Here is a 23,676-nt window from a genome sequence, read left to right on the forward strand (position 1 = left end):
TTTTGGTGATGAGATTACTACACTGACAACAGAGGTGGGATGATGTCATGATGAATGTGGTACGGGCCACCCATAGACCAAAAATATAAACGTAAAGTTTTGGTTTCATGAGCTGAAATAGAAGATCCCAGAAATGTTGCACAAAAAGCTTATTTCTCTAAAATGTTGTGTACAAATTTGATAATCATCCCTGTTAGTGAGCATTTCTCCTTTGCCAAAATTATCCATCCACCAGACAGGTGTGGCATAGCAAGAAGTTCATTAAACAGTATGATCATTACACAGGTGCACCTTGTGCTGGGAACAATAAAAGGCCACTCTAAAATGTGCAGTTTTGTCACACAACACAATACCACAGATGTCTCATGTTTTGAGGGAGTATGCAATTGGCATGGTGACTGCAGGAATGTCCACCAGAGCTGTTGCCAAAGAATTTAATGTTAATTTCTCTACCATAGGCCGCCTCCAAAGTCGTTTTAGAGAATTTAGCAGTACGTCCAACTGGCCTCGCAGACTATGTATGGTGTCGTGTGGGCGAGCGGATTGCTGATGTCACCATTGTGGCGGTCGGGTTATGGTATGGACAGGCATAAGCTATGGACAATGAACACAATTGCATTTTATCTATGCGAATTTTAACGCACAGAGATACCGTGACGAGATCCTGAAGCCCATTCTGAGGCAACATTTTTTTTTTAAGGTATCAAATCACATTTTATTGGTCGCATACACATATTTAGCAGATGTTATTGCGGGTGTAGCGAAACGCTTGTCTGCAAAGTTGCTTAGGAGCTAGAAGCAGAGCTTCCATGTCTGTCGGTGCCATCTTACTTTTACATTTTTTTTGTGAACAACAGATGCATATCTGTATTCCCAGTCATGTGAAATCCATAAATTAGGGCCTAAGGAATTTATTTCAATTGACTGATTTCCTTATAACTTAGTAAAATCTTGTTGCGTTTATATTTTTTGTTCAGTATAATAAGTATAATAACGATTCCATTTGGTGCCAAACCATGCTAAAAACTATGGGTTGTTTCAAAAGCTGAATTATGGTAACACTTTGGTTATCTTGAGAGGAGTAGAACGCAACTCGTCCCCCCTCCCCCCCCCAAAAAACTGCTTAAGGGACGGTTCATGCAGAGAAATGGTAGCTAGAGCCAAAGTAGTGCATAGATGCTCCTAGTGGGCCACGTCGCTCAACACTACATTTCCCGACATGCATATCTGTAAATGGGAGGGGACGATTTTGTTTGAGCGCGGGTAGATTTTTAAAATAAATATGGCGGATATTCATTCTGGAAAGCAATCGGAAAGGTTTGTATCTTTTTTAGTTAATAACGTTTCTGAAAGTTTTCCTGAAGTTCACTTGTTTGCTGTGAAGAATTGGGTGGAATTAGCGCGCTATCTCAGAGGGTCGTATTTTGTTTCACATCAAAGGAGGAGCTTGCTAACGTTAACTTCCGACCTCTGCCCGGGTAACGTTAGCTACTAGCTAACACCGGCAACACCCCCTATTTTAAAGTAGTCCTAGTGGTAGCCACGTCTATAGACCGCTAACTAGCCATTTCAACATAAACTATGCTCATGTGGTTATGTTCATCTTTCTCTCTTTTTCCATTGACGTCATCAGCAGCTGCGACAGCTCTGCTGAGCACCAGAAGAAGGTAAGACAATCAACAACTGATTGTGTTGTGGTCTAAGCGGTTTTGGTTGCACATAAGGGCCAATATACATAATATAACCTTACTAAAATGGTAGCTAGCTGATGAAGTTAGCATAGCACTGACGATAACATACGAATGATCTAAAAGCCCACTTTGTCTGTTGATCAAGGCCCACGATGAAGAAAAGCCTCAGCGGGGACTCAAAAGAGTTTGCCCTGGGAGTCCAAGCCCAGCAGCTCCTCACCCCAAATCTCCCTGCAGACACACTCCTGCCTCCACCAACATCCAGATGTCAGAAACAACAGAGGTACAGATGGAGCCGTGTTTTGGAGAAGAGGGGCATCAAAGGGATCCTGAGGGGGGTGTTCTAACAGAGGGTCGGTCGTTGAGCCCCAGCAGCGCGCGAAGGAAATCCTGGAGGAGGTCGACCAGGGACCGACGCTCTCTCCCTTCCCTCCCCAACACCTCCCAGAGTGAGACCCGAGTCCCGTATTTTTCAATATCGACAACATTGGCTGTGGTGTCTGGGATGAGTGACACTAGCCAGAGCGTCTGGTAGGATAGAGAGTATTGTTTACGTCTTCTTGAGCCGTAAAACATATACTCTTTCCAAGCTATGGCTAGAGTCAGCCACCTATCCCAGGTTGACCCTTAAAAACAATGAATGGCAGTATGAGACGGAAGCCCCAATTGTGCCAAGTGATTTACAAAATGCGCTCTTGTAACCTGTAAATGCTAAGCTTCTGTCTAAATGCCTCTTATCCAGCTATATGCAGGTCAATCAGCCAATCCCTACCAGAGGAGGAGAGGCTAGAGAAACTGATGGAGGCTTCTATGAGGGTATGTTTAAGTGATTGCAATTCGCTAGTGTCTGTGTGTTTTGAAAGTCAGGCTAACTTCAACCTGGAGGTTATTTCAATGTCTGTGATCCTGGCTGACAATTTAGCTGTCTTTGTGTCCCATCTCTCTCCTGTTTGTCTCCAGCTGGCAGTCAAGAAGTTACAAGACTCACTGAGCATGACACCCAACGGCAGTTTAGAGTCACTTCAGACGCAAGGTTGGTAGGATCCTGGTACGTCTATCAAATAAGTAATGGTTTTGGATTGTAACATCCAGCAAAAAAAACATCCAATGTTTACTTCTGCCCCCTACCGGTTCGGTGCTGTATTTTGAATGGAGCTTAAGTTGTGTGCCTTGCAGTAGGCATACAGTGCATTCGGACGGTATTCAGACCCTTCCATTTTTCCACATTTTGTTACGTTACAGCCTTATTCTAAAATCTATAAAATATTTTAAATCATCAATCTACACACAATACCCCATAATGACAAAGTGAAACCAGGTTTTTAGAAAAAGCTTATTTACATAAGTATTCAGGCCCTTTGCTATGAGACTCAAAATTCAGCTAAGGTGCATCCTGTTTCCATTGGTCATCCTTGAAATGTTTAACTTTATTGGAGTCCACCTGTGGTAAATCCAAATCATGTCCAATCAATTGAAAAGGCACACACCTGTTTATATAAGATCCCACAGTTGACAGTGCATGTCAGATCAAAAACCAAGCCGTGAGGTTGAAGGAATTGTCCGTAGAGCTCTGAGACAGGATTGTGTCGAGGCAAAGCTCTGGGGAAGGGTACCAAAAATTGTCTGCAACATTGAAGGTCCCCAAGAACACTGTGGCCTCCATTCTTAAATGGGTGAAGTTTGGAACCACCAGGACTCTTCCTAGAGCTGGCCGGCCGGCCAAACTGAGCAATTGGGGGAGAAGGGCCTTAGTCAAGGAGGTGACCAAGAACCCGATGGTCACTCTGATAGAGTTCCTCTGTGGAGATGGGAGAACCTTCCAGAAGGACAACCATCTCTGCAGCACTCCACCAATCAGGCCTTTTTGGTAGAGTGGCCAGATGGAAGCCACTCATCAGTAAAAGGTACATGACAGTTTGCCAAAAGGCACCTAAGGACTCTGTGCGTGAGAAACAAGATTCTCTGGTCTGATGAAACCCAGACTGAACTATTTGACCTGAATGCAAAGTGTAACTTCTGGATTCCACCTGGCACCATCCCAATGAAGCGTGGTGGTGGCAGCTTCATGCTGTTGGGATGTTTTTCAGCCGCAAGGACTGGGAGACCAGTCAGGATCGAGGGAATAATGAACGGAGCAAAGTACAGAGAGATCCTTGATGAAAACCTGCTCAAGACCTCCAACTGGGGTGAAGGTTCACCTTCCCACTGGACCCTAAGTACACAGCCAAGATAATGCGGCTTTTGGGCAAGTCTCAATGTCCTTGAGTGGCCCAGACTTGAACCCAACAGCACATCTCTGGAGAGACCTGAAAAAATAGCTGTGCAGCGACACTCACCATCCAGCCTGACGGAGCTTGAGAGGATCTGCAGAGAAGAATGGGAGAAACTCCCCAAATACAGGTGTGCCAAGCTTGTAGCGTCATACCCAAGAAGACTCTAGGCTCTCTAATTGCTGCCAAAGGTGCTTCAACAAAGTACTGAGAAAAGGGTCTGAGTACTTATGTTAATGTCTTTATTTTTTAGCAAACAATTCTACAAACTTGTTTTTGCTCTGTTTGTGTATAGATTGATTGGGGGGGACAACTTAACTAATTTTAAAATAAGGCTGTAACGGAAGAAGTTGTTGAAAAAGTTAAGGTCTGTATAGTTTCCGAATTCACTTTAAGTGTTGTCTAATAATGTAAAAAATTCGTAACTACCATTTTCTCCCCTGTCTCAGTGGAGGCAGTACAGAAGGGGTGGTGTTGCCTGGCCAAAGACCGACGCAGTGAGCCGCAGTGTCAGCAACCTCCCACTAGCACAGCCAGGTAATGTTGTCTCGTCACAGCCCTCAACCTCATTTTGTTCACTGACTTAACGTCTTTAAACATACTTACATTTTTCCTGAGCAGTCTCTTTTACCCTTATTATTCCAGCACTGATTTTCTTTCTTCCTGATCCTTTAACATGACAAAAATGGAGCCGGGATGATCCGAGTATCGTGGCAAGGAAACAAAACAGGAAACAGATTTAACTTCTTTCGGAAAACAACCCTAATGTTGGAAACAAGCAGCATCATGTCATCCAGAGTTCTCCCCCACCAAGCTATAGCACACAATATTTGACATACAGCAGGTTTTTAAAGGAAGGCTTTTCGTTTTTGGCATGGAAAATATATTGCGATACTGGTATCGGCACAGCCCTAGAGGAAAAAGGGCTGTCATTCATCTGTATTGTCCTTTATTTCTAGTTCAGCCCTTTCTGTATTCATTCAGTCATCTGTTATGGTTCCCTTTTCACTTTCTCTTTCTCGCTAGTGACACTGCAATGCAGAACACCATGGAGCAGACCAGGAAGGCTATACACAGGTAACTGACTTCCTCATCACTGTGTGTGTGTGCCTGTAGTGAATAAATATTGTCTATTTTTATTCCACCTGTGTGATTTCAGGCTGCAGGCTGAGAGGGCATCTTGGGAGTCCCTGTTAGACAAGCACCGGAGTAAAGCTCAAGAATTGGCCAGGTGAGCACATTCTCTCACACACACACAAATTACATGCACTTGTTCACTCTCGTTCTGCACTCACCATGCTCCAAGTGTCAGGTTGTCAAAGTGATTTTCTTCTCATGTGCCTGGTGCTTCAGTCCAATTTGGGCATTAGCCAAAGTCAGCTATCAATACCCAGGCCTGGTATTCATACTTTGAAAAGGTGTTGATAAAGTACGACTGGAGTTTATATATAAATGCCTGGAATATTTCAATTTTTGGAGAATCTCTTTTTATAAAATGTGTTAAAGATATGTATAGTAACCCTATGTGTAAAATAGTAAATAATGCCTACTTCTCAGGAAGTTTTAAACTGTCAAGAGGAGTATAACAAGGTTGTCCACTATCAACATATCTATTTATTATTGCCACTGAAATGTTAGCTGTTAAAATTTTAGATCCAACAATAATATTAAGGGGTTAGTAATCCAGGGCTTGAAAACAAAGGTCATGTTTCCTATTAAATCCACAATTTGGATCCCTCCACAGCCTCATAGAGGATCTATGTTAAGAAAAAGTATATCTGGATTAAAACCAAATTATGATTGAGCACAATTTTTTTTAACTTTTACATTACTATGTAGTTTACCAATAAAATGGTCTGATGGGGATTTGGACATACTCGGTATATATGTCCTGAAAGAAAGAAAATGATCTCACTCAATATCTTTTTAATAGAAAGTTAGCAAAAATATAGATAATATCTTGCTACCATGATAAGGATAACACCTGTCTATTTCTGGAATAATCACCCAGATTAACTCTTCAGTCATATCCCAGTTTACCTATTTGCTTATGGTCTTGCCTACACCTAGAGACCTGCTTTTTGTTAAATTATATGGCCAAAAAATATTACATTTTATTTGGAATGACAAGCCAGACAAAATTAATCCACCAGAAAAGACCAATCATAAAACAAATATTGTGGTTCAACTTAAATATACTAATTGATTAAAAACCTTTTTCAATAAAATGTTTTAAGTTAAATTTACAAAGATTATAGAATAAATAGGACTGGTGGAGTTGTCGCACATACAGCTAACAAAAATATATGGAAATGTCTGCTCTACCCAAAATTACAACTAACTAATTGCAGCATTTCTGCAAAAATGGAAGAGGCAAGTGGAAGGGAATAAGTAAGGAACTAGTCTGTCGATCCTGCATTAAAGAACGTTGTGTTAAATAAAAAATATACCAGTTTCAGTTAAGGACCCCAAAATTCACATCTGTGCCATATAGGTTACTAAATAGTTGGGAAGAGATTATTTTTTATTTTTTTATGTACCGGTTCCATGGCACAAGGTTTAAAAACTGATACACAACAAAAATCTTACAACCAATAGAATCTTATACATGCATGCCGGATAAAAAACGTACCCGATTTAAACTGGTTACTACTCTTGCCCAGAAACGAGAATATGCATATAATTAGTAGATTTGGATAGAAAACACTCTAAATTTTCTAAAACTGTTTGAATGGTGTCTGTGAGTATAACAGAACTCATATGGCAGGCCAAAACCTGAGAAGATTCCATACAGGAAGTGCCCTGTCTGACAATTTGTTCTCCTTCTGTGGCATCTCTATCAAAAATACAGCATCTCTGCTGTAACGTGACATTTTCTAAGGCTTCCATTGGCTCTCAGAAGGCGCCAGAAAGTGGAATGACGTCTCTGGGCGAAAAACAGCAGGAGTTTTTGTGAGTGGTCAGGCAGGGAACAATGACACTGGAGATGCGCGTCCACGAGAAGACTCCATGTTTTTCTTTCTCTCTTTGAATGAATACAACGTTGCCCGGTTGGAATATTATCGCTATTTTACGAGAAAAATCGCATAAAAATTTATTTTAAACAGCGTTTGACATGCTTCGAAGTACGGTAATGGAATATTTTTGAAAAAATTGTCACGAAATGCGCTCGCGCGTCACCCTTCGGATACTGACCTGAACGCACAAATAAAACGGAGCTATTTCAATATAACTATGGATTATTTGGAACCAAAACAACATTGTTGTTCAAGCGTCCCACCTTGCCCAGGGAGGTTAACAAACTACAGTTTTGGTAAGTCGGTTAGGACATCTACTTTGTGCATGACACAAGTAATGTTTCCAACAATTGTTTACAGACAGATTATTTCACTTAACTCACTGTATTACACTTCCAGTGGGTCAGAAGTTTACATACACTAAGTTGACTCTGCCTTTTAAACAGCTTGTAAAATTCCATAAAATGTCATGGCTTTAGAAGCTTCTGATAGGCTGACATCATTTGAGTCAATTGGAGGTGTACCTGTGGATGTATTCCAAGGCCTACCTTCAAACTCAGTGCCCCTCTGTTTGACATCATGGGAAAATCAAAATAAATCAGCCAAGACCTCAGAAAAACAATTGTAGACCTCCACAAGTCTGGTTCATTCTTGGGAGCAATTTCCAAATGCCTGAAGGTACCACGTTCATCTGTATAAACAATAGTACGGAAGTATAAACACCATGGGACCATGCATCCGTCATACCTCTCAGGAAGGAGACGTGTTCTGTCTCCTAGAGCTTAACGTACTTTGGTGCGAGAAGTGCAAATCAATCCCAGAACAACTGCAAAGGACCTTGTGAAGATGCTGGAGGAGACAGGTACAATAGTATCTATATTCACAGTAAAACGAGTTCTATATCGACATAACCTGAAAGGCCACTCAGCAAGGAAGAAGCAACTGCTCCAAAACCGCTATAGAAAAGCCAGACTACGGTTAGCAACTGCACATGGGGACAAAGATCGTACTTCTTGGAGAAATGTCCTCTGGTCGTATGAAACAAAAATGGAACTGTCTGGCCATAATGACCGTCATTATGTTTGGAGGAAAAGGGAGATGCTTGCAAGCCGAAGAACACCATCCCAACTGTGAAGTACAGGGGTGGCAGCATCATGTTGTGGAGATGCTTTGCTGCAGGAGGGACTGGTGCACTTCACAAAATAGATGGCATCATGAAGGGAAATTATGTGTATATATTGAAGCAACATCTCAAGACATCAGTCAGGAAGTTGAAGCTTGGTCACAAATGGGTCTTCCAATTTTGTGTGTGTGTGTAAGCTGGAAGTAGAAGCCTAAGTGCTGTTCGGTAGTTTACTGCAATTAAGGGAGGGTTAGTCGAAAAATTAATGAAGGAAAATATATTTTTAAAAGGCTGTGTATACATACATACAGTACCAGTCATACCTTTGGACACACCTACTCCATTCCAGGCTTTCTTTGTTTATTTTTACTATTTTCTACATTGTAGAATAATAGTGAAGACATCAACTAGTGATGCACCGATATGACAATTTTGGCATATACTGATATCCAATATTTTCCTTGCCAAAAAAACACATACCGATTTTAAATGTTTTATTTTTATAAAAACTTTTAGCAGCCTTTTAAGCATTCTAGTACAGTTAAATAGTTAACACACACATGGAGGAAGCGGCCTCAGGCACTGCATCTCAATTAGAGGTCGACCGATTTAATTGGCATGGCCGATTTTAATTTTTTTTTTTTTTTTTATTAATTAATTAATTTTATTTTTTTGTATTTTTTTATATATTTTTTTTTAAATTAGGGCCGATTTCAAGTTTTTATAACAATCAGTAATCGGCATTTTTGGACGCCGGTTACGTTGCACCCCACGAGGAGACTGCGTGGCAGGCTGACCACCTGTTACGCGAGTGCAGCAAGGAGCCAAGGTAAGTTGCTAGCTAGCATTAAACTTATAAAAAAACAATCAATCTTCACGTAATCACTAGTTAACGACACATGGTTGATGATACTACTAGGTTAACTAGCTTGTCCTGCGTTGCAAATCATCAATGCGGTGCCTGTTAATTTATCATCGAATCACAGCCTACTTCGCCAAACGGGTGATGATTTAACAAGCGCAGTCACGAAAAAAGCACTGTTGTTGCACCAATGTACCTAACCATAAACATCAATACACAAGTGTAATATATATTTTTTTAACTTGCATATTTAGTTAAAAATTCATTTTAGCAGGCAATATTAAGTAGGGAAATTGTGTCACTTCTCTTGCGTTCTGTGCAAGCAGAGTCAGGGTATATACAGCAGTTGGGCCACCTGGCGATCTGTGAAGATCATTTCTTCCTAACAAAGACCGTAATTAATTTGCCAGAATTATGACATAACATTGAAGGTTGTGCAATATTTAGACTTATGGATGCCACCCGTTCGATTTAAAATACAGAACGGTTCCGTATTTCACTGAAAGAATAAACATTTTGTTTTCGAAATGGTCGTTTCCGGGTTTCACCTAAGGCTCATATTTTTGTGTGTTACATTATAATTAAGTCTATGATTTGATAGAGCAGTCTGAGCGGTGGTAGGCAGCAGCAGGCTCGTAAGCATTCATTCAAACAGCACTTTCCTGCTTTTGCCAGCAGCCTTCAGTGCTTGAATACAGCGACTTTATGACTTCAAGCCTATCAACTCCTGAGATTAGACTGGCAATATTATAGTGCCTATAAGAACATCCAATAGTCAAAGGTATATGATATACAAATGGTGTAGAGAGAAATAGTCCTATAACTACAACCTAAAACTTCTTAAATGAGAATATTGAAGACTCGTGTTAAAAGGAACCACCAGCTATCATATGTTCTGAGCAAAGAATTTAAAAGTTAGCTTTTTTTACATGGCACATATTGCACTTTTACTTTCTTCTCCAACACAGTTTTTGCTTTATTTAAACCAAATTGAACATGTTTCATTATTTATTGGACACAATTGATTTTATATATGTATTATATTACGTTGTGTTCATTCAGTATTGTTGTAATTGTCATTATTACAGATATGTAATATAAATCGTCCGATTAATCGGTATCGGCTTTTTTTTGGGTCCTCCAATAATCGGTATCGGTCTTGTAAAATCATAATCGGTCGACTTCTAATCTCAATTCAAGAGGAATCACTACGTCACCTGGTTCAAATACAGGCTGTATCACATCCGGCCGTGATTGGGAATCCCGTAGAGCGGCGCACAATTGGCCCAGCATCGTCCGGGTTTGACCTGGGTATGCCGTCCATTATAAATAACAATTTGTTCTTAACTGACTTGCCTATTTAAATAAATAAGGTTACACACACACCACACTGACCAAAAAAGTTATTCTGTTGGCATTTACGTATGTCCCCATTACCAGTAAAACATAATCAAAACCTATTTCTTTCACTTGTTGGGCTGTTTCGTTGTTCATTTGTTAAGTCGTTTCATTCTCAATCAGGATTTCTAATGAACGCCATTTGGGTCTTTGCTTGTCAAATCAGCTTGTTGACCAATCAGGACCTGAATCAGCACGTCACATAATTTAACGAGTTCATAATTTTTTTAAATTTAGTTATTTCACATTGATTACACTCACTGGTATTTCATATCACAACGATTCGTTGCGACGTATGCTATGATGCTGGTAAAGTTGTCTCGCTCACCTACGGTGCTGGTCATAAAAAATAAAATAAAAAAGCTAGCAAGGTCATGGATGCAAACAATGTTCTTCCCCAAAAACATAGCAAAACGACATTTGTTTCAGTAGTTATAGTTAGCTAGCTAGCTATATAGCTAGGTGTCATCTAAAATAACCCTAATTTATAAGACAGTTCTTATTTGATTTATGGTGGTCGGACCCATCTATGTGAAGCTAGCCACAATAAGGATTTGCCACAATAGTGGACTTTGCGGTTAGCCTTCAAAATAAGTGTCATTGACAGTGATGCAAATTAATACAATTATGCCATAATTGAATGCATCATGCTAAACGTGGTTGGAATGTTTTATATAAAATCAACAAAAGATAATTTTGTTAAGTTAAAGTTGACATCTGTTGAAATCACATTGAAGGAATCCAAGATGGCGTTGCAGTCAGACGTCTTTGTCTTGTCTCGTCCCATGTATATATCTTTTTCTTCGCATTTTTTAAAATATTTTTCCTAAACCTCAACTTCAAAATACTCTCCTGCAACCCGCCTCACCCAATGTGGTTTGGATCTGTTTTTTTGTTTTCTAAACTATTTCTATTTACTTTCTAACTGGAATACCTCAACTGAAGCTAGCTAGCTTATCAGCTATCAGTCAGCAAACCACTGCTAGCGGTCATCAGCTAACCTTTAGCTCAGAAAGCTCTCGCCAGTTCGTACAACGTGTTTCAAACGAGCATACCGGACCTATTTTTCTCTCCATATCCCCAGATTCCTACCGCAAACTCTGAACCTTTTCATCTGATTCATTGCAGCTAGCTAACCGCAACGTGACTGGAATACCGACATAATCTGCCGAGGATCCCAACAGGTCCCTCAGGCGCGACGTCCCCTGAAGGCCCATTCTGCTAACCGTGGCCTGCTAGCTATCTAGAGCATATTGGACTGTTAGCTGATCCATCGGCCAGTTACTTGGACCACTATACCCATTTTGACAATTGGACTTGGACCCCTCTGGTACTTTGAACCCTACTAATTCCACGACTGGTCTATCGACGTCACCGCTCGAGGAGGCAAAAACATACTTTCCCCCATCGCGACGTCCCTCTAAGGCCCTTCTGCTAGCTTGCTAGCCCCGGCCTGCTAACTGTCTGAATCAACGTGCCCCCAGCCAGCCAGCCCAACCACTCACTGGACCCATACGATCACTTGGCTACGCATGCCTCTCCCTAATATCAATATGCCTTGTCCATTACTGTCCTGGTTAGTGATTACTGTCTTATTTCACTGTAGAGCCTCTAGCCCTGCTCAGTATGCCTTAATCAACCATGTTGTTCCACCTCCCACATATGCGATGACATCACCTGGTTTAAACGTCTCTAGAGACTTTCTCTCTTAATTACTCAATGCCTAGGTTTACCTCCAATGTACTCTCTTCCTACCATACCTTTCTGTACATTATGCCTTGAATCTATGCTATCGTGCCCAGAAACCTGCTCCCTTTACTCTCGGTTCCGAACTTGCTAGACGGCCAGTCTTATAGACTTTAGCCGTACCCTTATCCTACTTATCCTCTGTTCCCCTGGTGATGTAGGGGTTAATCCAGGACCTGCAGTGCCTAGCTCCAGTCCTACTCCCCAGGTGCTCTCATTTGTTGACTTCTGTAACCGTAAAAGCCTTGGTTTCATGCATCTTAACATTAGAAGCCTACTCTCTAAGTTTGCTTTATTCACTGCTTTAGCGCATTCTGCCAACCCGGATGTCTTAGCCATGTCTGAATCCTGGCTTAGGAAAACCACCAAAAACCCTGAAATTTCCATCCCTAACTATAACATTTTCCGCCAAGATAGAACTGCCAAAGGGGGCGGTGTTGCAATCTACTGCAGAGAGAGCCTGCAGAGTTCTATCTTACTATCCAGGTCTGTACCAAAACAGTTCGAGCTTCTACTCCTAAAAATTCACCTTTTCAGAAACGAGTCTCACCGTTGCCGCTTGCTATAGACCACCCTCTGCCCCCAGCTGTGCCCTGGACACCATATGTGAATTGATTGCCCCCCATCTATTTTCTGAGCTCGTGCTGCTAGGTGACCGAAACTGGGACATGCTTAACACCCCGGCCATCCTACAATCTAAGCTTGATGCCCTCAAACTCACACAAATTATCAGTGAGTCTACCAGGTACAACCCCAAATCTGTAAACACGGGCACCCTTATAGATATCATCCTAACTAACTCGCCCTCCAAATACATCTCTGCTGTTTTCAACCAAGATCTCAGCCTCATTGCCTGCATCCGTAATGGGTCTGCGGTCAAACGACCACCCCTCATCACTGTCAAACGCTCCCTAAAGCACTTCAGCGAACAGGCCTTTCTAATCGACCTGGCCGGGGTATCCTGGAAGGATATTGACCTCATCCCGTCAGTAGAGGATGCCTGGTTATTCTTAAAGTGCCTTCCTCACCATCTTAAAAGAAGCATGCTCCATTCAAAAAATGTTGAACCAGGAATAGATATAGCTCTTGGTTCACTCCAGACCTGTCTGCCCTTGACCAGCACAAAAACATCCTGTGGCGTTCTGCATTAGCATCGAATAGCCCCTGTGATATGCAACTTTTCAGGGAAGTCAGGGACCAGGCAGTTAGGAAAGCTAAGGCTAGCTTTTTCAAACAGAAATTTGCATCCTGTAGTACAAACTCAAAGTTCTGGGACACTAAAGTCCATGGAGAATAAGGGCACCTCCTCCCAGCTGTCCACTACACTGAGGCTAGGAAACACTGTCACTACCGATAAATCTACAATAATTGAGAATTTCAATAAGCATTTTCTACGGCTGACCATGTTTTCCACCTTGCTACCCCTACCCCGGTCAACAGCCCTGCGCTCCCCACAGCAACTCGCCCAAACCTCCCCCACTTCTTAACCCAAATCCAGATAGCTGATGTTCTGAAAGAGCAGCAAAATCTGGACCCCTACAAATCAGCCGGGCTAGACAATCTGGACCCTCTCATTCTAAAATGATCTGCCGAAATTGTTGCAACCCCTATTACTAGACTGTTCAACCTCTTTCGTATCGTCCGAGATTCCCATAGATTGGAAAGCTGCCGCTTGGAAAGTCTCCCCCTCTTCAAAGGGGGAGACACTCTAGACCCAAACTGCTACACACCTATATCTATTCTACCCAGCCTTTCTAAGGTCTTTGAAAGCCAAGTTAACAAACAGATTACCCACCATTTCGAATCTCACCGTACCTTCTCCGCTATGCAATCTGGTTTCAGAGCTGGTCATGGGTGCACCTCAGCCACGCTCAAGGTCCTAAACGATATCAAAACCACCGTCGATAAGATACATTACTGTGCAGCCGTATTCATCGACTCTGTCAATCACAACATTCTTATTGGCAGACTCCACAGCCTTGGTTTCTCAAATGATTGCCTCGCTTGGTTCACCAACTACTTCTCCGATAGAGTTCAGTAGGTCAAATCGGAGGGCCTGTTGTCTGGACCTCTGGCAGTCTCTATGGGGGTGCCACAGGGTTCAATTCTCGGGCCGACTCTTCTCTGTATACATCAATGATGTCGCTCTCGCTGCTGGTGATTCTTTGATCCACCTTTACGCAGACGACACCATTCTGTATACCTCTGGCCCTTTGTTGGACACTGTGTTAACTAACCTCCAGATGAGCTTCAATGCCATACAACTCTCCTTCCGTGGCCTCCAACTGCTCTTAAATGCATGCTCTTCAACCGATCGCTGCCCGCTCGTCCAGCATCACTACTCTGGACGGTTCTGACTTAGAATATGTGGACAACTACAAATACCTAGGTCTCTGGTTAGACTGAAAGCTCTCCTTCCAGACTCACATTAAACTTCTCCAATCCAAAATTAATTCTAGAATCGGCTTCCTATTTCACAACAAAGCATCCTTCACTCATGCTGCCAAACATACCCTCGTAAAACTGACCATCCTACCGATCCTTGACTTTGGTGATGTCATTTACAAAATAGCCTCCAACACTACTCAACAACGGGGGACCAGTACGGAGAAAAATGTATGCATTCACTACTGTAAGTCGCTCTGGATAAGAGCGTCTGCTAAATGACTAAAATGTAAAAACAAATTGGATGCAGTCTATCACAGTGCCATCCGTTTTGTCACCAACGCCCCATATGCGACCTGTGTGCTCTCGTTGGCCGGCCCTCACTTCATACTTGTCACCAAACCCACTGCCTCCAGGTCATCTACAAGTCTGCTAGGTAAAGCCCCGCGTTCTCAGCTCACTGGTCACCATAGCAGCACCCACCCGTAGCACGTGCTCCAGCAGGTATATCTCACTGGTCACCTCCAAAGCCAATTCTTCCTTTGGCACTCTCCTTCCAGTTCTCCACTGCCAATGACTGGAACGAACTGCAAAAATCTCTGAAGCTGGAGACTCTTACCTCCCTCACTAGCTTTAAGCACCAGCTGTCAGAGCAGCTCACAGATCACTGTACCTGTACATAGCTCATCTGTAAATAGCCCATCCAATCTACCTCTTCCCCATACTGTATTTATTCATTTTGCACCCCAGTATCTCAACTTGCACGTTCATCTTCTGCACATCCTACCATTCCGGTGTTTAATTGCTATATTGTAATTACTTTGCCACCATGGCCTATTTATTGCCTTACCTCTCTTATCCTGCCTCATTGGTGCATGCTATATATAGATTTTTCTACTGTATTATTGATTGTATGTTTTGTTTATTCCATGTGTAACTCTGTATGTGTCAAACTGCTTTGCTTTATCTTGGCCAGGTCGCAGTTGCAAATGAGAACTTGTTCTCAACTAGCCTACCTGGTTAAATAAATAAACTGGATGTATTATACTTCAGAATTGCATTGGGGCATACTTATTTCACTATACAGCCTTATCTATGGATTGTGGATCAATGACGGGGTATCAGTCTACTCAGTGACACCCAGAGAACATTAGCGTCCTAGAGCTTATTGCGGGACTCTGAAACAAGTGAATTGAGCCACATTTGTCAACCTATGTGTATTGAACACTATTCCCGAGGGGGAAAACAATACTGCATGGATGTTTTGGAGTCTGATAACTCTGAGGAAGATGCTGGGAAAAAATCTTGGGTATTGCGTAAACTGATACCCCATTTCATTGATCCCCAATCCTTAGGTAAAGCTGTACAGTGCAATATGAATGTCAATACACACAATAGGTTGACTGGGAAGGTGATGTCCCGTAATAAGACCTACAACGCTAATATTTGAGTAAACTCTTCACAGTTGTGTTCTGTGGGTGTCACCGATTTTAGACTGATACCCCATTTCATTGCTTCACAACCTTGTTTAACATTATCTAGTCTAAATATGGCATGATTCCACCAATCGTAACCTTCTGCATCGCTTTCAAATATGTACTTTTATTTTGAAGGCAGTCTGCAAATTCCACTATTGTGCCTAATCCTTATTGTGGCTAGCTTCACAACCCAGTCCGGTCGAGCCTCACTAGCCAGATGAAGCTAGCCGAACAAATAATACCGCGTACGCTATAAAGTATTGTAAACACGTCGTTCGTGGCCTGTTTGCTTTTTGGAAAGTTTTGACAGTGCTACTGATAGTAGTGGTGGCGCTTGGCTTGCACGTGCAAATTCAGAACACACAATTATATAATAGAACTGTTATTTGTCATGTCAAATTAAAAGCTTATTTAACACGTCATAGTGTTATTTGATGTTTATCTTTTTTGACACACAAAGACCCAAATGGCGTTCCATAGTATGTCGTGAAGCTAATAGAAGTGACGCTATTACTGTGTAACTTAACTCCGGTAGGGCGACATCTGAAAAATTGCGCACTTGGTAACGTTAGTGTGTACCTGTGCTCGACCAGTCGCGAAAGCCAACATCACCCATGACAGAGAACATTTTCTTGTCATGGGCAATGAATTTCATTATCTTGGTGTTAATGGGTTTCGCCTTTGAGTTGTCTCGCTGAAGTGTTCTTACGCTTTCAAATGACTGCTCGACTTGTTGACTGCTCGATCCACACAGCAGACATTGTGGGCTAGGTTAGGAATGCTGGGTTGCATGTGTAGCGTTACATTTTATGTGCAGTCATTACGTCATGTATATAGGTATGCACGTCAGCTTTGACATTGGTTTTGCACATTGGCGTTAAACTACACATGTGGCCGATACCGATGTTGGCATTTTAGATAATATCGGCCGATTCCCCTGTTTACCGAATTGTTTTTGTTTTTAAATATTGTGCATCCCTATTAAAAACTATGAAATAACACCTATGTAATCATTTAGTAACCAAAAAAGTGCTTGTTAAATATATTTGAGATTCTTCAAAGTAACCACCCTTTGCCTTGATGACAGCTTTGCAAACTCTTGGCATTTTCTCATCCTGGAATGCATTTTAATTAACAGGTGTGCCTTGTTAAATGTTAATTTGTTTTTCTTTCCTTAATGCGTTTGAGCATTAGCAGTTGTGTTGTGACAAGGTAGCCCTATTTGGTAAAAGACCATGTCCATATTATGGCAAGGACAGCTCAAATAAGCAAAGAGAAACAACAGTCCGTTACTTTAAGACATGAAGGTCAGTCAATCCGGAAAAATGCAATAATTTTCAAAGTACAGTCTCAAAAACCATGAAGCTGGCTCTCATGAGGACCGCCGCAGGAAAGGAAGACCCAGAGTTACCTCTGCTGCAGAGGATAAGTTCATTAGAGTTACCAGCCTCAAGATATTGCAGCCCAAATAAATGCTTTGCAGAGTTCAAGTAACAGACACATCTCAACATCAACTGTTCAGAGGAGACTGCGTGAGTCAGGCCTTCATGGTGGAATTGCTGCAAAGAAACCACTACTCTAAAGGACACCAAGAAGAGACTTGCTTGGACCAAGAAACACGTGCGATGGACATTAGACAGTTGGAAATCTGTCCTTTAGTCTGAGTCCAAATTTGAGATTTTTGGTTCCAACCGGCGTGTCTTTGTGAGACGCGGAGTAGGTGAACGGATGATCTCTGCATGTGTTGTTCCCACCGTGAAGCATGGTGTGGGGGTGCTTTGTTGTTGACACTGTCAGTGATTTTTATGTAGAATTCAAGGCACACTTAACCAGCATGACTACCACAGCATTCTGCAGCAATACGCCATCCCATCTGGTTTGTGCTTAGTGGGACTATAATTTTGTTTTTTCAACAGGACAATGACCCAACACACCTCCAGGCTGTGTAAGGGCTATTTGACCAAGACGGAGAGTGATGGAGTGCTGCATCGGATGACCTGGCCTCCACAATCACCCGACCTTAACAGAATTGAGATGGTTTGGGATGAGTTGGACCGCAGAGTGAAGGATAAGTAGCCAACAAGTGCTCAGCATGCGTGGAAAGTCCTTCAAGACTGTTGGAAAAGCATTCCAGGTGAAGCTTGTTGAGAGAATGCCAAGAGTGCAAAGCTGTCAATGCAAAGGGTGGCTACTTTGAAGAATATAAATATATTTTGATTGGTGTTATTTCATAGTTTTGATGTCTTCACTGTTATTCTACAATGTAGAAAATAGTAAAAAATTGAAAACCCTTGAATGTGTAGGTGTCAACTTTTTGACTGGTACTGTGTGTGTGGTGTGTGTGTGTGTGTAAAATGGATATGGATGGAGCATTGGAAGTTATGCAGACAACTACATTGATGGAAGCTACCATCTATCTGTAATATTAAAGCTGATCTACCCCCAATGATTGTTCAGAATGGCATGATAACGACACAAGAGTTGGCTACAGCCCATTTTAGGACCATGGTTTTTGCCTAGTGTAAATGTGTCGGTATATCTCATCTTCTTTCCCTTTGCAGGCAAGTGGAGCAGTGCCAGGAGAAGGGGGTGATGTTAGACGCTAGCTGCCTGGCCCAGTCCTCACAGAGCCAGCTCATCCAGAACAAACCTGATTACCACAGCCTGCTCTGCAGACAGCAGACTGTACTGTCCACTATGGACATAGTGGTAATATGGACAAACTAGTATTATACCATTTGGGGACGGTTTCTTGGACACATATTAGGCCTAGTCCTAGACTAAAAGCAAGCTCAATGGAGAATCTCTGTCGTAATAGTTTTGTAGTCCAGTATTTGGCTTTGTGTCCAGGAAAAAGGCCTTTTTGGAGTTTATTTAAATGTTCTATTGGGCATATCTTAACTTGCATTTAAGTCAAATTTTCACTTAGTCATGCATTGATGTCAATTTTTTTTGTATTTCACCTTTATTTAAACAGGGAGACCAGATGAGAACAAGTTCTCATTTACAACTACGACCTGGCCAAGATAAAGCAAAGCAGTGCGACACAAACAACACATGGGATAAACAAACGTACAGTCAATAACACAATAGAAAAGTCTATATACAGTGTGTGCAAATGTAGTAAGATTAGGGAGGTAAGGCAATAAATATGCCATATAGTGGTGAAATAATTACAATTTAGCAATTAAACACTGGAGTGATAGATGTGCAGAAGATGAATGTACAAGTAGAGATACTGGGGTGCAAAGGAGCAAAAAATAAATAATATGGGCATCCCCATATAGGTAGTTGGGAGGGCTATTTACAGATGGGCTGTGTACAGGTGCAATGATCGGTAAGCTGCTGTGTTAATGAATCTAACATAAAACGTCCATTAGTAGCCTGAGATAGGGCTAGGCGGTATACTGTATTTTACTATATACTGGTATACTAGCCGTTCACTCACAGTAACTGTGCATGGTCAACGCTGCAGATGCAACAAGATGTTGACAACAATACTGCTTTCCACTTTGCTCATAATGTAAATCCACAAACGTTCTACAATTACACTATTAGTTTGTATCTTAGTGTTTGCAAACAGAGAATTGTGCCTCAAACAAATTGTGTGAGCCGCGAATCGCTAAGCTGGCGAGCTAGCCTGATACCAAAGATTTTTTACAACTAAACCCAGATGGACCAGAGCCTGTCGTTTCCAATGGGAACAGTTGAGTCATAGTGGGCAGAGCCAAGCACGAGCTAGCGAGATCCTATTGGCGCGTTCTAACATGCATCTGCATATTTCCGTAAGGGAGCGCCTACTCTGAAGTGCGCATGTGCAATAACTCAATTCCCCTTTGCACTCCTTCTAAACAATATATATTTTTTTTTTTTACTTTTGCAAAGGGTAGTCCACTCTGTTCATAACAGATTATAGTTTTGGGAACAGAACTGTATTGAGATCAAATGTTCCATTGATGAGAACATTTGTAGAATGTCAGCCAAAATCAATCTAGTTCCATCTTCTCCCACTGCTGGCCAGTGGGCTTCCAGTGAGTGGAAACACCAAGCGGATGCTTCACATTTATATGTCCGGTGGAATATCTATCTGTGCTGATACCAGTGTGTTTGTACAATGGTATATTCTAAATCTGAGAGGAATAGGCAACGCCTGGGATCCCGAGTGGCGCCGCGGTCTGAGGCACTGTATCTCAGTGCTTGAGGCGTCACTACAGACACCCTGGTTCGATTCCAGGCTGTATCACAACTAGTTGTGATGGGGATAGCCGTGATAAGGTGGCGCACAATTGCTCCAGCGTCGTCCGGATTTAGTTGGTGTAGGCCGTCATTGTAAATAAGAATTTGTTCTTAACTGACTTACCAAGTTAAATAAAGTTCCAATTGTAAAACACATTTAATATTTTAGCTCCATCAAGTAAGAGCGCATGAAATGTAACCTCTAATTAGGATCCACTGGAAAACACTGACCAACATTTGGTTCATACCCTGTCACAATAACCCCTCTGGCTTTTTGATTCCTTGTCATGTCAAACACTGTATTCAAAGTGCCCAGTCACTATATTCAACATTTTGGTTGAAGTTTGATTTGTTTTATATTGTTCAACCAAAATGGAGAAAGCCCATTAAAGCACTTAGAATTCATATGTTGCCATGCTAGTCATGCACTACTCATAAAGCATATTTAGAAATTATATATATTTTTTAAAATGTAAATAAAGTATTGTGACATATTTTGGCCATATCGCCTAGCCCGAGCGTTTATTTGCTTCAACCACGGTGCAGCCCTGGCTTTTGTTATAGATGGGTGCATATCGAAGGCCGGTGTTTATTACTGTTCAAGTTGTGAAAAGCTTATATCACCCTCTTAAAATGTGGTTTGCTAGCTATACACGTAATACAAAAAAAATCTGTTCCTCCATAGATGGACACCCAGTGTAAGATGATCAGGGAGCTGCTGTCCATACAGGAACAGTCTCAGCTACTGGTGAAGGAGACAAGCAGGAGATTGGGTAAGGACATGTCTGTCTGGATGGATGGGTGTAGTGGTTCTCAGGGTCGTGTTCAGTAGGGCAGAGCCTTTGCAACAGAAAATTCAAATCTGTTTCAATTTAGGTAGTACCTTCCCCTTTCATTCTGTTTCAAAATGTTTTCTCCCTGCTGAACACTTCTTGGACTTATTAAAGACCTCGTGCAGTCTTTATTTTGATTTTTAAATCATCACTATGTCTAATATATCACTGTTTATTTAATGAAAAATAACTCAGATATTTTTATCATTTTATTCCCTGCGCCTCCTTTGGCTGTTGAAATGTTCAGTCTGATCTTGTGGGTGTTAGGAAGCAAATTTTAAGATATTTGCATACACATCCCTGATAGGATGGTCTAGAGCCTACCCCCTTTCCCAGATGAACAGTCATTGGTCTATTATAGGCAGATGACCTTGTGAAGTCATGATGTGGGCCAAAAGTTCCATCCCACCTGAACGGGCTGAAATTCCAGGCATTTTTTTTCAAACCGCTCTTACAAAAAGGGCATTATCATAATTTTAACAATTTCAGTGTTATTTCGACCTCTGTGTGGAAGAATTTAAAAATTGGAAAATCACATTTTTAACTGTGCTGCCCCTTCAATTGTTTTGAGTTGATTTATGTTTTTATTTAACCTTTATTTAACTAGGCAAGTCAGTTAAGAACAAATTCTTATTTTCAATGACGGCCTACCGGGGAACAGTAGGTTAACTGCCTTGTTCACGGGCAGAACAACCTATTTAAAAAAAAAAATTTTTTTAACCTGGTCAGCTTGGGGATTCGATCTAGCAACCTTCCGGTTACTAGTCCAACGCTCTAACCACTAGGCTACCTGCCGCCTAGTGAGTATATTCTCTTTGTTGTGTTTATTAAATGTATTTGTTGTGATCATGTATTAAGTGTGTACATCTGCTCCTATCAGCGGCTGATGTGGGATTCCAGGATCTCTCCTCTGACCCAGTCAGGGATCTACTGGCAGGACCCGTATCCTCTGTATCAACCAACACATCATCCACTGTATCATTCTAGTACCTCTGTTTTAGGGTTATCACAATACAGTATCATGGTACAACCAAACTAGATTTTTCATGGCAAAAAAAGATAACTAAGCAAACTGAATTCTGGCTTTGTACAAGCAGGACAAAGCACACCTTTAATAGCACAGACTCTATTGTGACCTTTGGTCTCGTCCAGGTTCACTCAGTGAATGACCTATGAGAAAGATCAGTCTGGCTTTTTCTGTATTTCCAGTATTTATGTCATGTCTTAACTCTGTACCCATGGCTCCCTAACTTAGCTGTTTTCTGTGGTGCCTTGTGTGGTTGTGTTTGTAAATAAGTCTCTATGGTATCTTTCTTCATGGGATAAATGTGGATTATTTCAACTATAACTTTCTATCTATTCTAATTCTATTCCACCACTATACTCTTTTAGTCCTCCTAAATGGCACCCCATTCCTTATATAGTGCACTACTTTTGACCATCTGTATAGGTTATAGTGTGCCATTTGGGACGGAGGCCGGTCTCCCTACAAAACGTATGCCGGTCTCCCTACAAAACGTATGCTGTTGGCCACCAGAGGGCGATCTCACCCTTTATTTAAATAGCTAATGAATATTCACCTACAGTAAAAGATGTAGAAAATATTCACTTGCAGTGGATGCATTTTGGAGTTAATTTGTAAGATACCTGCTTTCCTTTATTTTCCTGTACAGTCTTGTCTGTTTTTCTTGTAATTTTTTTTTATGATTTACTTTTTTATTTATTTATTATTAAACAGTAATTATCTGAATTTGTCTTGTATTTTCTGACCATTGAATCAGTTGTTTTAAAACCAGGTCCAATCCTGTATTTGTTTTTAACCCTTCATAAACAAGGAAATGTGAAACATTATTCCATCCCAACTCCTTTGAAACATCTATTGGTTTCAGTGTGTAACAAGGGGAAGTATTCTCTGTACACACAACTTGTTAGTTCTCTCAACACACCCTTGTATCATATGTATAATACTTTACTCCCTGTCCCTTTCTTATCCCTCAATCTTTTCTGTTTTGTCCAGAGATTCAGTCCTCTTTTCTCTCCTCCAGCACTGCTATGTCTTCCTCTGTCCCTTCTCCTGTCCATCAGGGAGGAAGCCCCTCCCCCACCTCATATTGACTCCCTCCCTCTCCTTTCACCGGGTCACTGGCGCAGAACGAAGGCCTGACATTATGCCTATTATGCCTGTTTCATAACCCCCCCCCTTTCTTCCTTTTTCAATCTCATTCACTCTCACATCTTAAGTTTTCTCTCACCATCTTTCATGTTATGAGGTTGAGCCTTGAGCCTTCCTCTTACCAGGAGAAACATGATGAACAACTGAATGTGGCCCCGACGAGGAATATTTCCTCAGAGAAGTTTAACAGTCAATAGGGTTACACTTGCATGAACAGTGTGATGTCTGTTTAAGAAATTGTGTAAAAGGAATCAGACAGGCTCAAGTTCTGACCACCAAATAGGAAAGGTGCCTACTGATTCAAATCACCATGATATTTCATCTTATTTATTGCTGTATTACAAACATATGTATTTTCTGTGGGCTGTTCTTGCAGTGGGGGGGGGTGCATGGTAAGAATGAGAGAAAGGACAGAGGAGGAGTGGGAGAAAAGTGAGGTTGTGACCGTGAGAGCTGGGGAATCA

At 41.5% G+C, this 23,676-nt stretch overlaps 1 protein-coding gene across 5 annotated transcripts; it reads left to right on the top strand.

The window, feature by feature from the left end:
* Positions 1–1,223: 1,223 nt before the first annotated feature.
* LOC106607422 (kinetochore-associated protein DSN1 homolog) lies at positions 1,224–22,789 on the top strand. Of its 5 annotated transcripts, none has more exons than XM_014204354.3 (11): positions 1,224–1,317; positions 1,634–1,667; positions 1,837–2,140; positions 2,434–2,507; positions 2,652–2,724; positions 4,411–4,498; positions 4,988–5,038; positions 5,121–5,192; positions 18,532–18,679; positions 20,892–20,979; positions 21,920–22,789. In XM_014204354.3, the coding sequence occupies exons 1-11, from the start codon at positions 1,283–1,285 to the stop codon at positions 22,024–22,026; spliced, it is 1,074 nt and encodes a 357-aa protein (XP_014059829.3). In that variant the 5' UTR covers positions 1,224–1,282; the 3' UTR covers positions 22,027–22,789. The 5 variants fall into 5 exon arrangements, 3 of the variants coding, with proteins under 3 accessions (XP_014059829.3, XP_082832846.1, XP_014059828.3); XR_006770257.2 differs by lacking the exon at positions 1,224–1,317 and adding an exon at positions 18,948–19,042 and having other exon boundaries at positions 1,330–1,667; XM_014204353.3 differs by lacking the exon at positions 1,224–1,317 and having other exon boundaries at positions 1,336–1,667.
* Positions 22,790–23,676: the final 887 nt, after the last annotated feature.

The sequence above is a fragment of the Salmo salar genome, chromosome 06, assembly GCF_965601325.2.
Source record: "Salmo salar chromosome 06, fSalSal1, whole genome shotgun sequence".
In the NCBI taxonomy this organism is placed as follows: domain Eukaryota; kingdom Metazoa; phylum Chordata; class Actinopteri; order Salmoniformes; family Salmonidae; genus Salmo; species Salmo salar.

What these genes read in the sequence shown, in the direction of transcription:
- LOC106607422 (XM_014204353.3), top strand. Translation starts at nt 1,596, where the DNA reads ATGTTCATCTTTCTCTCTTTTTCCATTGACGTCATCAGCAGCTGCGAC. An exon ending in ACCAGGAAGGCTATACACAG is followed by an intron (nt 5,039 to 5,120) that starts GTAACTGACTTC and finishes GTGTGATTTCAG; the next exon opens with GCTGCAGGCTGAGAGGGCAT. An exon ending in TGTCCACTATGGACATAGTG is followed by an intron (nt 18,680 to 20,891) that starts GTAATATGGACA and finishes GTTCCTCCATAG; the next exon opens with ATGGACACCCAGTGTAAGAT.